The sequence below is a fragment of the Mastacembelus armatus genome, chromosome 10 (genome assembly GCF_900324485.2).
Source record: "Mastacembelus armatus chromosome 10, fMasArm1.2, whole genome shotgun sequence".
NCBI classification, from domain to species: domain Eukaryota; kingdom Metazoa; phylum Chordata; class Actinopteri; order Synbranchiformes; family Mastacembelidae; genus Mastacembelus; species Mastacembelus armatus.
The window spans coordinates 13,227,146-13,240,187 of record NC_046642.1 but is presented as its reverse complement, the minus strand read 5'-3'; the positions used below and the strand labels follow the sequence as shown (position 1 = coordinate 13,240,187).

General features: G+C 38.0%; 1 protein-coding gene across 1 annotated transcript; it reads right to left on the bottom strand.

Moving 5' to 3' along the window:
* Positions 1-1,331: 1,331 nt before the first annotated feature.
* Positions 1,332-8,448, bottom strand: LOC113144562 (serine/threonine-protein kinase 4-like). Its single transcript, XM_026330718.1, has 10 exons — positions 8,383-8,448; positions 7,961-8,092; positions 7,462-7,552; positions 6,658-6,752; positions 5,865-5,948; positions 5,611-5,672; positions 5,132-5,224; positions 4,877-4,931; positions 3,445-3,633; positions 1,332-3,123 (listed from the first exon to the last, which is right to left on the bottom strand). Exons 1-10 carry the CDS (start codon positions 8,422-8,424, stop codon positions 2,134-2,136), a joined length of 1,833 nt encoding a protein of 610 aa, XP_026186503.1. The 5' UTR covers positions 8,425-8,448; the 3' UTR covers positions 1,332-2,133.
* Positions 8,449-13,042: the final 4,594 nt, after the last annotated feature.

The window sequence follows — 13,042 nt, the reverse complement described above, 5'->3', positions numbered from 1 at the left end:
TATATTGTCTTTAATTGTATCAGCAACAATATCATCAGCTGGGCTTCATTAAAACACAATAGAGTTTACCATAGAGAGGGGAGACGAGGTTTAACAGAGGTACCACTGCAGTACTTTGAATGAACTCTCCCAAACTACTATTTTAAGATCCATTTTTTCAGACACCCTTTTTCATTCATAAGAAACATCAGCATACAGCTGACTCTTGGGGAGGATAGGAAAGGTGCAAAATGTAGCACTGTCACACCAGTGACTGAGGTTTGATTCTAAACTGAGTTCTGCTCTGGCAGTAAGGCTAGGGTCAATTTTTTAAATTCTCATTTTTTTTAACTGATCATTATTACACAACAAAACAGAAACAGTCAAATAGACTGACACATGGCTACAGTTATCGCACACCATTAAGTATTAAAATTCCCCCCACAAAAAAAAAAGTTGACCTATTTACCTTTGAAATTCTAGCTTTGCAAAGTCTGTGCAATAAATGCATTAGATGTCCTAATCTGTCATGGACTTCCTGTTTTTGGTGCTTTTATTTTCTTCAACTTCCTGTTTTGGGCTTGGTTTATGTTTCATTGTTTTATATTGATCATTGCCTCTGATTATGCCTTGCTACATTAGTTGGTTTACGTTTGGGGTCATGTTTTGGTTGTTTCAGCTTAGCACTTCCACAAATAAACCTTGCAAAGCCTCACCACTCATGTTCTGTGTCTGAATCTGGACCTATGGTATAAACTATAGTATATACAAGTAACTATACAACCTGCTGTTAAAAACAGCACTCTACCTCATTTTAAGTGTTAATTAAACAGTTTTAATAAGAGCTGTATATTCAAAGTTATGTTGCTGTTTAGCAGCGGGAGCTGTTGTGTGCTGAGCTCAGCTTTCACTCTGGGTGTGTCAACTCTTTTGTATTCTTATGCTTCTCTTTGTAAGCTGCAGGCAGCTTTCATGGTTAAAAAAGAGATTCATCATTCTGCCTGACCGTCCACAGCTTGAAAACAAAGCAGATGCACAAAGTAAAGTATGAATAGCTGAAGTTATGAAAGTGTCCAACCACAGGCAGCAGTATATTGTCACAGACAAAGATGCAAAAGGGCCATGATGTGGCTCTATTACAGTACTGACACATGTTGACGGAATGACAGCAACACTCACACTTCCATTTGATCTAATTTGCATCTCTTGAAACAATCACACGAAACCAGAGAAAAGCTGTAAAGACACAGGGTAAACATGTAAAATAAATCAGATGAGATACTGATAGATTTTAAAAAATCTTTAAATTTTTTAAAAAAATCCTCTATAACATTTTCAGAACATCCACATATAGATGTGTTGGAGCTGAAGTCAAAGACACAAACAGATGACTTAATTGTTTTTTGACTGTACATTTATTCTTCAGGAAACAGAGAGTACAAAGTAGAAATCTGACATATGAAGAGTTAACATGAGATACTCTGACAGCTGAGAATGAAGTACCCTGATCTCAAACAACAAGCTATTTGCAAGTCTTTTTGTGTTGGACATTTAAAATGCCTCCTAGAGTGAAGCAGTTCCAAGAGGAGGGGCTGGGTGGAAGTGGTCTGAGAGGATGGCCTTTGCTCTACTGAGGCAACGTGGCCTGGAGATAGTGTCCAGTGAGGGTAGAGGTCAGCCTCTAATTATTTGGGCAGAGTGTATCGGTTTCTGAGGAGATTTGTTGTCTATGGCAGAAAGGCCTGCAAACCACACACAGTCAGAGTGCTCTCCACTCAGCTCCAATAGAAGGCCAGCAGCAGCTTTTTGTCCAAGTTGAACGTTCTGAGCAACCTCTGCTGCTGAGCCTTCTTTAACAATGACTGGTGTTCTCTACCCAGGAGAGATCTGATAAGAAGTGTGCACCAAGCAACCTGAGGACCCTTAAGGCATGTGTGGATCTGGACCATTTTGACACTAAACCAAAGATCACGTTAGTTCTCCCATACAGTTCTGCCCATTACAGTGTAATTTCAATAAGTGTTAGCAGACTACCACGCAGTCTGTTAACTTGTCTCGGGCTAAGGTTAGGGTTATCATCTGTGGTAAAGAATGAAAGTTATCTTCTAGGTGTAGCTGGAGTTAAATGATTTACATTGTAATTCTGATTTGATTTTAGCATAACATGAATTCCATGTCTTGCCATTCCAGCTCTCTCACATCTTCACATAAAGAGACACATGAAGTGATGTTTTCAAGCTCAGCCAAGACACGCTCTAAGTTGTCTGCTGCCTGCCGGATAGACTGGACAAATCTCATGATCTCAGATCTGACTGGAGTGTTGTTTGTAGCAGACTGGTCCTGTGCCTCTGATGTGTCATGCTCAAGCTCATTTTCAGCACATTTGGTCTCATTGAGCACTAGTGCAGCTCGGTCAAAGGTTGTCACAGAGTCATCTGTCTCAGCGTTAGACACTGGCTTGGAAGCAGCATCTTCTTCCACTGCTTTTGCCTGTCTAATGTGGTGTATCTCTTTAGCATCCATGGCAATGAAGAAAATATCTACTGCCAAAAACAAAGCTGAAAACACACCTGTTGCTGCCTCTGCAAGACGCACTGCTCTGGATCCCTGGGCTGCGATCTTGCCAATGTTAACTGCTTGAATTAGTCGAACCAATTCAGCAGTGGCACTCAGGCCCTTCCCAGCTCTCAAGCCAAGCCGTGCCAGATTACTGTTATTGATCCTGCTCTCCCCAGTGTCTGGTGTGTTAACTGAGTCATATCTGTTTCTGATTGTCTGTAAGCTGTTGCTGATTTCCTGGAGCCAGGTAACTACTGCACTAATTTTCTCTTCAAACTCTTTAATGATGCTTCGAACAGCTTTGCGATCAGATGACTGGTTGACCATGTTTGTGATATTTGAGGCACCAGCAGTGACACCACCAAGCACACTCACTCCCACACCAACTCCAGTCACAACAAGAGAAGCTCCCAAGGTGAAGGGGGACAGTATAAGACCCACTATTGATGTAACCCCTCCCACTGCTCCAATCACACCTCCTGCCAAACTACCGATGGTGGCACCTTGATGCACACGTTCCAGACTGTCAGCCAATTCCCTCAGCGTGGTCAACTTGATCTGGAGATCCTCCAGAGTTGTTTTGCTCTATTGAAAATGCAAACATATCAAGTGTAGTTACAAGTGGAAGAAAGCACCCAACCAAACCTGTCAGTGATGCTGGGTGTACTGTTAAGTCTGGTGTTAAGGGTGCAGTGTGTAAAATGTGAAAAATTTTGCACTGTCTAGTGCTGAGACTGCACTAAATGCTGGCACAATCAATTAAATAATATTGTTAGTTGTATAATTAAAATGCCATAAATAAACTGTCAAGTTGGAGGAAAAGTATAACATTGTTGTTGCACATACAGTCTTTTGTGTGCTTTGTACTGTAGTGAGACCAGTACTGCATTTATAGAAGTGTCTTACTTTTTCTGAGAGACAGCGTATAATAAAAGGATGCTCCAGGATCTCACTGGCTGTTGGTCTTGATTGAGGATCTTTACTGAAAATGTCATTCAAGAGATCATGAAGCTCTGGTGAGAACCGCTCTGGGAGAGATGGGTGCGAACCCCCAAGTATCTTGGGCATGAGCTTAATTGTGGACTCTGCTGAAAACTGAAAGGCAACTATTGTTAGAAAACACTTTATTGTTGCAATAAGGTTTTTCATTACTCATTAAGGAAAATAAACAATTTTCCCTTTACTCCATTTTTGTTACTTTTTAAATGTCGTGTTGTTCCATATCAGATGTTGCATGTGAGCACTGTCTCTAAAATCACTACAGCTGATGCAAAGCAACTTGCACAATTATGAATTGTTTGATGATTTGCAATCGGGATTGAGATCACTTGATAGTACAGAAACAGCACTATTGAGAGTAACCAATGGTCTTCTTTTAGCCTCAAACAATGGCTTTGTCTCTGTGCTTGCACTAAATTTGTTTGTTATATTTATTAGACAGGTTCCAATTTGTTTATGGTAATGATGAACCTTTCAACTAGACAAAAGTTAGTTATGGAGTGCCACAAGGTTCTGTTCTAGGATCGATTCTTTTTATCTTGCACATGCTTCCCCTAGACAACATTATTAGTAAGGAATGTATCAATTACCATTGCTATGCAGATGACACTCAACTATATCAATCTGTGAAACCTGACGGAACAAACCAATTAGATGGACTTCAAACATGTCTTAAGGACATAAAGTCCTGGGTGAACAGTAACATTCTACTATTAAATTTGGGGAAATCAGAAGTCATACTAAAACCTTCTAAAAACTTTCCTTTTTGACAAAGCTTATACTGTAGTTAGGGCTGGCTCCGGTGACCCTGACCCAGCCCTTAGGTTATGCTGCCAAAGGCCTATACTGCCGGGGGACTTCTCTTCTCTCCTCTGTTCTCATCTCATCTCATCTCTTCTCCTCTCATGGCTGCTCAAACTTGGTTTAGCTGGATGTTTCTTCAGTTCTTTTTCCTCTCCATAGTCACCAAGTGCTTGCTGTCAGGGGATTTGTTTGGTTTCTATGTAAAGTGCCCTGAGATGATTGTATTGACATTATTGTGATGGTGCTGTATGAATAAAATTTAATGTGTTAAATTGAATTGAATTGTTAAATCTCAATCAAGCTCAAGTCTTTGGTTACACCATACACACATTTCACAGTTTGTTATATACAGTATTTTCCTAAAATTATTGGTTTTACATAATTGTGAGGATTTCCCTTGTGATTTATAAGTATCGTGTTATATCTGTGAAGTGGAATGGACTTTAAATAAACTATTATGAAATAGAGAATACATACAATAGCCTAGTTGTATTACCTAAGTCTTTCACGACTTAAACACCTTTAGGTAACTTACCGTTGCTTGTTGAGTACAGAGCTCATACAATATGCATCCCAATGACCAAATGTCACTGTAAATAAAGAAATCATCATTATTATTGCAATAGTTTACTAATCAAAACAAACAGAATTTCTGCCTCATCCAAAACCATCAGTGGTCAATCTTTCCATCTGTCGTATTATTTGTTGAAGTTGTTACAGTTGGCTTCAGCCTAACAGACAGATTCAAGTAGATTCAAGTACATTTCTTATTTTGATAAAAGCCTTTTACCTTTTTACATCATTAGTCCCTTGTGTGAAGACTTCTGGTGCCTTGTAACTTGTTTCCACCATATCTGAGTTAGTGGTTGGAGGGTTTTCTGATCTATGACAAACATAACATGCAAAACAAACACATCAATGCACTGTATATGTGTGTGTGGTAATAACTACAACTTCTTTAATAATGGACAAAAATGAGCCTTTGTTCAAATGTTAATGCACTGTAACTTGTTGTTCATAACCTATGAGGGACACAGGGTTTTTTGAAGTAGTTCATGGTGGATTTTAATCATTGTCCTGTGGTAGACGCCAGCCTCTTTTCAGTATCAGTTTTTTTCTCTAGTGAGACTGAAAGTCTGATATTTTGTGTAATCCATTCTCCTCTTTCTGCGCAATGTTTCTACTTCCTACTAAAAAAAAAACCCCACTCCTACCTTTGCATACAACTGTACTAATGTAGTTTTTTTTTAATTAAAAAAGATAAAGTACCTTTCAAGGAGTTTTTGAAATCCACCCAAGCGAACTGTTCCAAATTCTGTGAGAAATACATCCTAAAAAGAGAACAGGCAAAACTGTAAACTGATTGACAAAGATGTTTACTGGTATTTCAAAATAGAAATGTATATGTATATATAAATCTTATTCGCAAAATCTATACATTTGATTTATCTTCTGATTTACCAAAATAGTAACATTCTGTGTAATTGCACAATTATTCAGCGTTTGTGTTAGGTGTGTAGTACCGCTGGGGTCAGATCTTTTTGAAGCAGGCCTCTTTGGTGAATAGCTCTCAAAGCCATGCACATCTCAACAAACAAGCTCAGCACCTAGGAAAGAAAGAATTGTAATTGTAGAAAGTAGCAATGCAAACAGATGCATTGAATTCAGATGTGGCGTTACATAGATATGTTTGTTGTGGTAACATTAGGGACCTAGTATGGTCATAACTTTCATATTTGCATCAAACTAATATTTTACTTTGGGAGTAAATTGAGGTTTGTGTAAAATGCTAAAATGTATGCTTTATGTCACATAGCCGTAACTAGGATGTTTCATTGGATTAAGTTGTTTTAGCTCAGTTTGAGTATAATGACTATAGGGTAGTTTTGTTGAAAGCAAATTTGATTGCTCATAACACAGTCCAGCTACCCTAGAAGTGTGAGCTGTCTATCTCCTCATCTAAACAGACACACAACTGAGTAAATACAGTATGTCCTCTATGAACAACATTAGCCCAAAATCTAAAACATGTAGTTTGTCACTTGACATTGTGCTGCTGTAATGTTTATATGGAGTTGTGATTCAAACCTTTATTTTCTTTATTTCTGATATTGTTAGTGGTTAGCCCCAGGCTTTTTAGTTTATATTGATCGTATTCTTATATTCTGTGTTATGTTTGTTTACCACCACAGTGGACAATAAAGTATTCTAATCTATTCTAATGTGTTGATGGTATAATTGGGAAATATATACATTAGCCTGCAGTATGTTTCACTGATTACAATGGAAAATGTCTTTGGCATTAGAGTACTGTACCTCAGACTCTTGTGGAGGTTCACTCCCCTTTATGATCTTTGCAGCGAGACTCCCTCCATGACAGTACTCCGTCACTACATAGTAAATGTTCTCATCTTTATGACAAGAGAAAAGGAGAATCTGTTTATTGTGGAACAGATTTTCACTATACACAGTGGCAGTGTGTCTTAAGTATTTTTTTTTTTCATATTCTTTGATCTCAACATTGTTAGCACTTAAAATCACAAATAGATTTTTGGGGTTTTTTTTTTTTTTTTGGAAATGCTTCTATTTTCAGAAGAAGCTGTAGACAAGTCGTGTCAGTAAAACAACTACTGGAGATAGGACTGACAGATTGACTGCACAATACCTGTCTGTTCTTTAACTTAGGTTTACAGCTATTGGATTTCTACATTTCAGTATTATGTCCAATCCCTGTGTTCAAACTTAGAGCACATTTAAAACTACATGTAAGAAAACCTAGAAAATGTTCAAAAAGAAAGTGCTCAAGAGCCGAGATGTAGTTATCTTTGCATGATTTTCCATTACATCAACAACAGGCAGAAACTGCCTAAGCATGTGTTTGCATATCTGACTGGGGCAGTATATTACCTACAATGGCAGAAGAAGACAGGGTTTGCAAAGTTGGACACATGTAAACTAAGGACTTTAACTCTCTCTCTCTCATAAAACAAATTCGGTTTAAAATGTTATTGACACCAATGACTGGGTTTATGACTTTTATTATGTGTGCCCGAAGTTGTGGACAATCCTACAGTATATTACCTTCAATTAAAAAAAAAAAAAAAAAAAAAAAAAACCTACCTTCAAAGGAGTTCTTGCTGCTAACAATATGAGAATGACTGGTCGTCCTGAGTATTTCTGCATTGGTGATTAAAGCTGAATTTCTGGGTATCTATTTAAAACACTTGCATTAGAATGGCCTAGCAGTAAGAGTAACTTAGGCAGGTTAAAATTGTATGGCTAAGCTATTAGTCTTAGTTTATGCTTTAGAAAAAAACGTTCACTTGCACTTGCCTACTTTGCTTCTACATCATGCTCAATGTATCTAAATAATTTTCCCTTTGATATATAAACAAAGGTATATCTAATGTCTTATTTTACATTGAGTTATTAGAAATGGATTAAAAACTGCTTATTACTGATATAGGCTGGAATAAGCTCAGCTTTTGTCTTCACAAAACAGCAAAAATATGTTTTACTAATTTAATACTTTTGAACAAAATGTACTGATTATGTAGTAATGAAATGGGCTTTGCGTTGCTAATTTGGAAACTTGTCTTGGTTAGCTCAGAACACTCACCTGATCTGTCATGATCCTTCTTATGAGAAATTTGTCATCTCCCTTTGTGGCCACAGCAAAATTTCCATTTTCTTTTTCTATTATGTAGCCATTCTTTGCCAAAGTGCTTTGTTCTTTCCCCATCTTTATTTCCTAAAGATACACAAATGATCAAACCAACAAAAAAAATTATATTTATACTTCACTCTACTCTACAATACATGATTTTTTTTTTCTTGTATGCCAGTGTACAAATATGAATTAAATAGAAAATCCTCAGGATGCTCATTCTAAACTTGTAAGGAGTGGACTCAAACAACAAGCCAAATGAATCAACACTAAAAGTAATGATTTTAGGTGTAGATACTTTTCAAATCAAATTCAAAGTAGCGTATAACTTTTAATATAAAATATAAAGGTGTGAATAAAAATGCTGTACATACCCAGCTGCAGAATCCAACACCAGTGAAGAAAACTATTAACATCTATTAACAGAGAGCTGTGGCTTATATTGAATCTGAAACAAAATTGAAAGTTTTTCACCCACATTATGTCAGGTATGGAAAGTACCTTTTTTTTGCAGTATGAGGATCTTTATGCCTCTTTTGGTATCACACTATTCATTATTTATATAGGATGGACTTATGAACAAGGATGTTAAGCTATAGTGAGCTTTCTGAGCATAAAAACAGCATTAGTGTTTCACTTTTGGCTATTCCTAAGTAACCCCAGGTCACTGTAACCAAAAAGCATAGTATACTGATTTGTGGATGAGAAAAGATACCGATAATATAATGAAGTGGAGAAAATAGAACAATTAGTTGGACATATTTATAGAAACCTCTTAACTCTTAGCACTTGTAAGACTCTTAGCACTCTTGAAAAATATGATTCTTACTTAAAACATTCAATAAAACATTCAACATCTACTTTTTAGTCCTCAGATTTGAAAAGGGTTTTGTGTATTTGTGTATATAGTGTGCGCTGTTTCACTTTCTGTTTTGTTAAAAATGAATTTCATTTCTGTTGGTTTGCTTTCACTTTATCCTGTGATCTCCCTACAATTTCCCTCCACCCTTACTTTGCTTTCCTTTCATGTTTTACTTCATTGATGAGTCCTTTAAACTAATGCCACATGCACAGCTGACATACTATGTATACTAATAGTATAACAGATAGTATAATAGAATTTCATGCTAGACAGTTTTACATGTCAAACACAGGTAAGCACTATTTAATTTTATTTTTATAGTTGGATGGAAATCAACCTAGGGCAAAAGTGGCGCACACAGTTGTGATGTCTAGACCTTATATAAAAGCACTTAGTCAAGTCAAGTGTGTTTTATCAGGCCTTAAAATAAAATCAAATAAAATAGTGGTTACCTGTGTTTGACATGTAAAGCTGTCTACCATGATATTCTATCATACTATCTGAACCAAGCAAAGGCAGCAAGCAGCTGTGATGGTGTCTGTCATGTAAAAGCTCATGTTGACTTCATCTGTTTCACTTTTTGTGCACAGCTGACACACTATGTACACAAATACACATAAACCAAGTCAAATTTGAAGATTAAGAAGTAGATGTTGGATGATAAAGCAAGAATCATATTTTTCAAGAGTGCTAAGCATGTTACAAGTGCAAAGAGTTAAGAGGTTTCTATTAATATTGTGTGTTGTATGATAGCTGCCCGCCCCCCATTGAGGATGAGAGTCCAAGGCTGCACACCCTTGGAGTGACCACGCACACACAAAGTGGCGGTCTCTCTCTGTGGTGCTGTCATCCCTGGTTTGGTGGTCGGTCCTCCCTAGATTTGGGAGATTGGGGAGACAGGGGAGATATCTGCAGTTGGGGCCAGGTTGGCAGCGTGGTGGACAAATGGTCTAGCTCATTGGTAATCATGAGGAAAAAAGTCTTCAGATACAGTGGGTACAGAAAGTATTCAGACCCCTTTAAATTTTTCACTCTTTGTGTCACTGCAGCCATTTGCCAAAATCAAAAAAGTTCATTTTATTTCTCATTAATGTACACTCAGCACCCCATCTTGACAGAAAAAACCAGAAATGTAGAAATTTTTGCAAATTTATTAAAAAAGAAAAACTGAAATATCACATGGTCATAAGTATTCAGACCCTTTGCAGTGACACTCATATTTAACTCACATGCTGTCCATTTCTTCTGATCCTCCTTGAGATGGTTCTGCTCCTTCATTGGAGTCCAGCTGTGTTTAATTAAACTGATTGGACTTGATTAGGAAAGGCACACACCTGTCTATATAAGACCTTACAGCTCACAGTGCATGTCAGAGCAAATGAGAATCATGGGGTCAAAGGAACTGCCCAAGGAGCTCAGAGACAAAATTGTGGCAAGGCACAGATCTGGCCAAGGTTACAAAAGAATTTCTGAAGCACTCAAGGTTCCTAAGAGCACAGTGGCCTCCATAATCCTCAAATGGAAAAAGTTTGGGATGACCAGAACTCTTCCTAGACCTGGCCGTCCAGCCAAACTGAGCAATCGTGGGAGAAGAGCCTTGGTGAGAGAGGTAAAGAAGAACCCAAAGATCACTGTGGCTGAGCTCCAGAGATGCAGTAGGGAGATGGGAGAAAGTTCCACAAAGACAACTATCACTGCAGCCCTCCACCAGTCGGGGCTTTATGGCAGAGTGGCCCAACGGAAGCCTCTCCTCAGTGCAAGACACATGAAAGCCTGCATAGAGTTTGCCAAAAAACACATGAAGGACTCCCAGACTATGAGAAATAAGATTCTCTGGTCTGATGAGACTAAGATTGAACTTTTTGGCATTAATTCTAAGCGGTGTGTGTGGAGAAAACCAGGCACTGCTCATCACCTGCCCAATACAATCCCTACAGTGAAACATGGTGGTGGGAGCATCATGTTGTGGGGGTGTTTTTCAGCAGCAGGGACAGGACGACTGGTTGCAATTGAAGGAAAGATGAATGCGGCCAAGTACAGAGATATCTTGGAAGAAAACCTCTTCCAGAGTGCTCAGGACCTCAGACTGGGCCGAAGGTTCATCTTTCAACAGGACAATGACCCTAAGCACACAGCTAAAATAACAAAGGAGTGGCTTCGGAAGAACTCTCTGACCGTTCTTGACTGGCCCAGCCAGAGCCCTGACCTAAACCCAATTGAGCATCTCTGGAGAGACCTGAAAATGGCTGTCCACCAACGTTCACCATCCAACCTGACAGAACTGGAGAGGATCTGCAAGGAAGATTGACAGAGGATCCCCAAATCCAGGTGTGAAAAACTTGTTGCATCATTCCCAAGAAGACTCATGGCTGTACTAGCTCAAAAGGGTACTTCTACTCAATACTGAGCACAGGGTCTGAATACTTATGACCATGTGATATTTCAGTTTTTCTTTTTTAATAAATTTGCAAAAATTTCTATATTTCTGTTTTTTTCTGTCAAGATGGGGTGCTGAGTGTACATTAATGAGAAATAAAATGAACTTTTTTGATTTTGGCAAATGGCTGCAATGACACAAAGAGTGAAAATTTTAAAGGGGTCTGAATACTTTCCGTACCCACTGTAAATGGTTTATCTTCATGTCCCCACCAAAAACTGTGTAAAGATGCAAAAAGATTTATTCCAAAGTTGCTTCTATTCAGCTCAAACACACTACTCCATAGCAGTAAAGGGGATTGGCAGGTGTGTCCATGTTGTTGAATGATACTTTCTGCTCAAGCAGCTGATATCCACTATTGAATTTCCTTTAAATATGAGCTTGACATTTACAGACAGTGGCTTTACAATGGCACAAAATAGTTTTTTCATCTGATTTAAATCATTTCTTTATTTCCATAATGCACCGAACTCATTAGAGACTACAAATACATACCTGGAGTCTGTAAAATGGTGACAGATTTACTTTGAGTGTGTCAAACCCTTCTGATTGTGTAGAATAGTGTGATGGTAGAGAACCAGAAATCAGCATTTCATGTTGTGCAACAGCAGCATAGTCACTCTGGTGGCTGCATTGCGAGATGCTGATTCATCTCTAAAAACAAAACAAAAACCAAACCAAGCAAAAACCCCCTCCAAAAAAAAGATTAAAACATGGACTAACACTGCAGCATATAAATGTATATCTATTCTTTGCTCTTTACATGCTTAAATGAATTAATTTGTCAGTTTAGTTGTTTACTTACAGTAACAGTACAGTATAGAGTAGCTGAGGTCAGGTAGATTTACTGACCTACTTTACAAAGATACATCTCAAGGAGAGAGATATGAAGAGATTAAGGTTAGTAAACAGAAAGATCAGGGGCCCCTTCCTCATAGGTGGTTTGACAGATCCAAGATCAAAATAATAATGCTGGATGTTCTAAGCTTTAGGGATTTCCAGTTGTGTCAGTTCTTCAAACAATCCTGAGAGGTGGATTACAAAAGCTGGATTCAATCATCTCAGATAACTGTGTTCTTGTGACTGTTGACAAGTCCGTATTGATCATCAAAACTTTATCAGCTGGATTCCTATTAGCTACCATGTCAAATGAGACAGAATCAGAGAGCACATTTTTCACCACTGCAGACCCAGAACTGCTTCTGGAGGGATATGAAGCATTGAAAGAATAAATTCATATGCAAGGCAACTGCACAAACTGAAATAATGGAGAGAGATGGAGGGCAAAAAGTGACTGACTGTATAACTGGCAGTGGCATTGCATCACGAATGCAGTAGAACGCACCAGGCTACAAAAAATTATTTCTACTTGGTGTTGCAAAACCTATTAGCCTGTTTGTGGATGCGCAAACAGGTACCATGCCAGATAAATATAATGTTACATAGGGTTTTACATATCTAGTCAAATATCAATTAAGCATTGAGCACAACAAGATAAGTTACTAAAATAGTATGCACAATGGTACAGTTTGCTAGAATTAGAACACTCATTTCAAATCTAATATCATGCAGCCTCAACCATATATTGTCTTTAATTGTATCAGCAACAATATCATCAGCTGGGCTTCATTAAAACACAATAGAGTTTACCATAGAGAGGGGAGACGAGGTTTAACAGAGGTACCACTGCAGTACTTTGAATGAACTCTCCCAAACTACTATTTTAAGATCCATT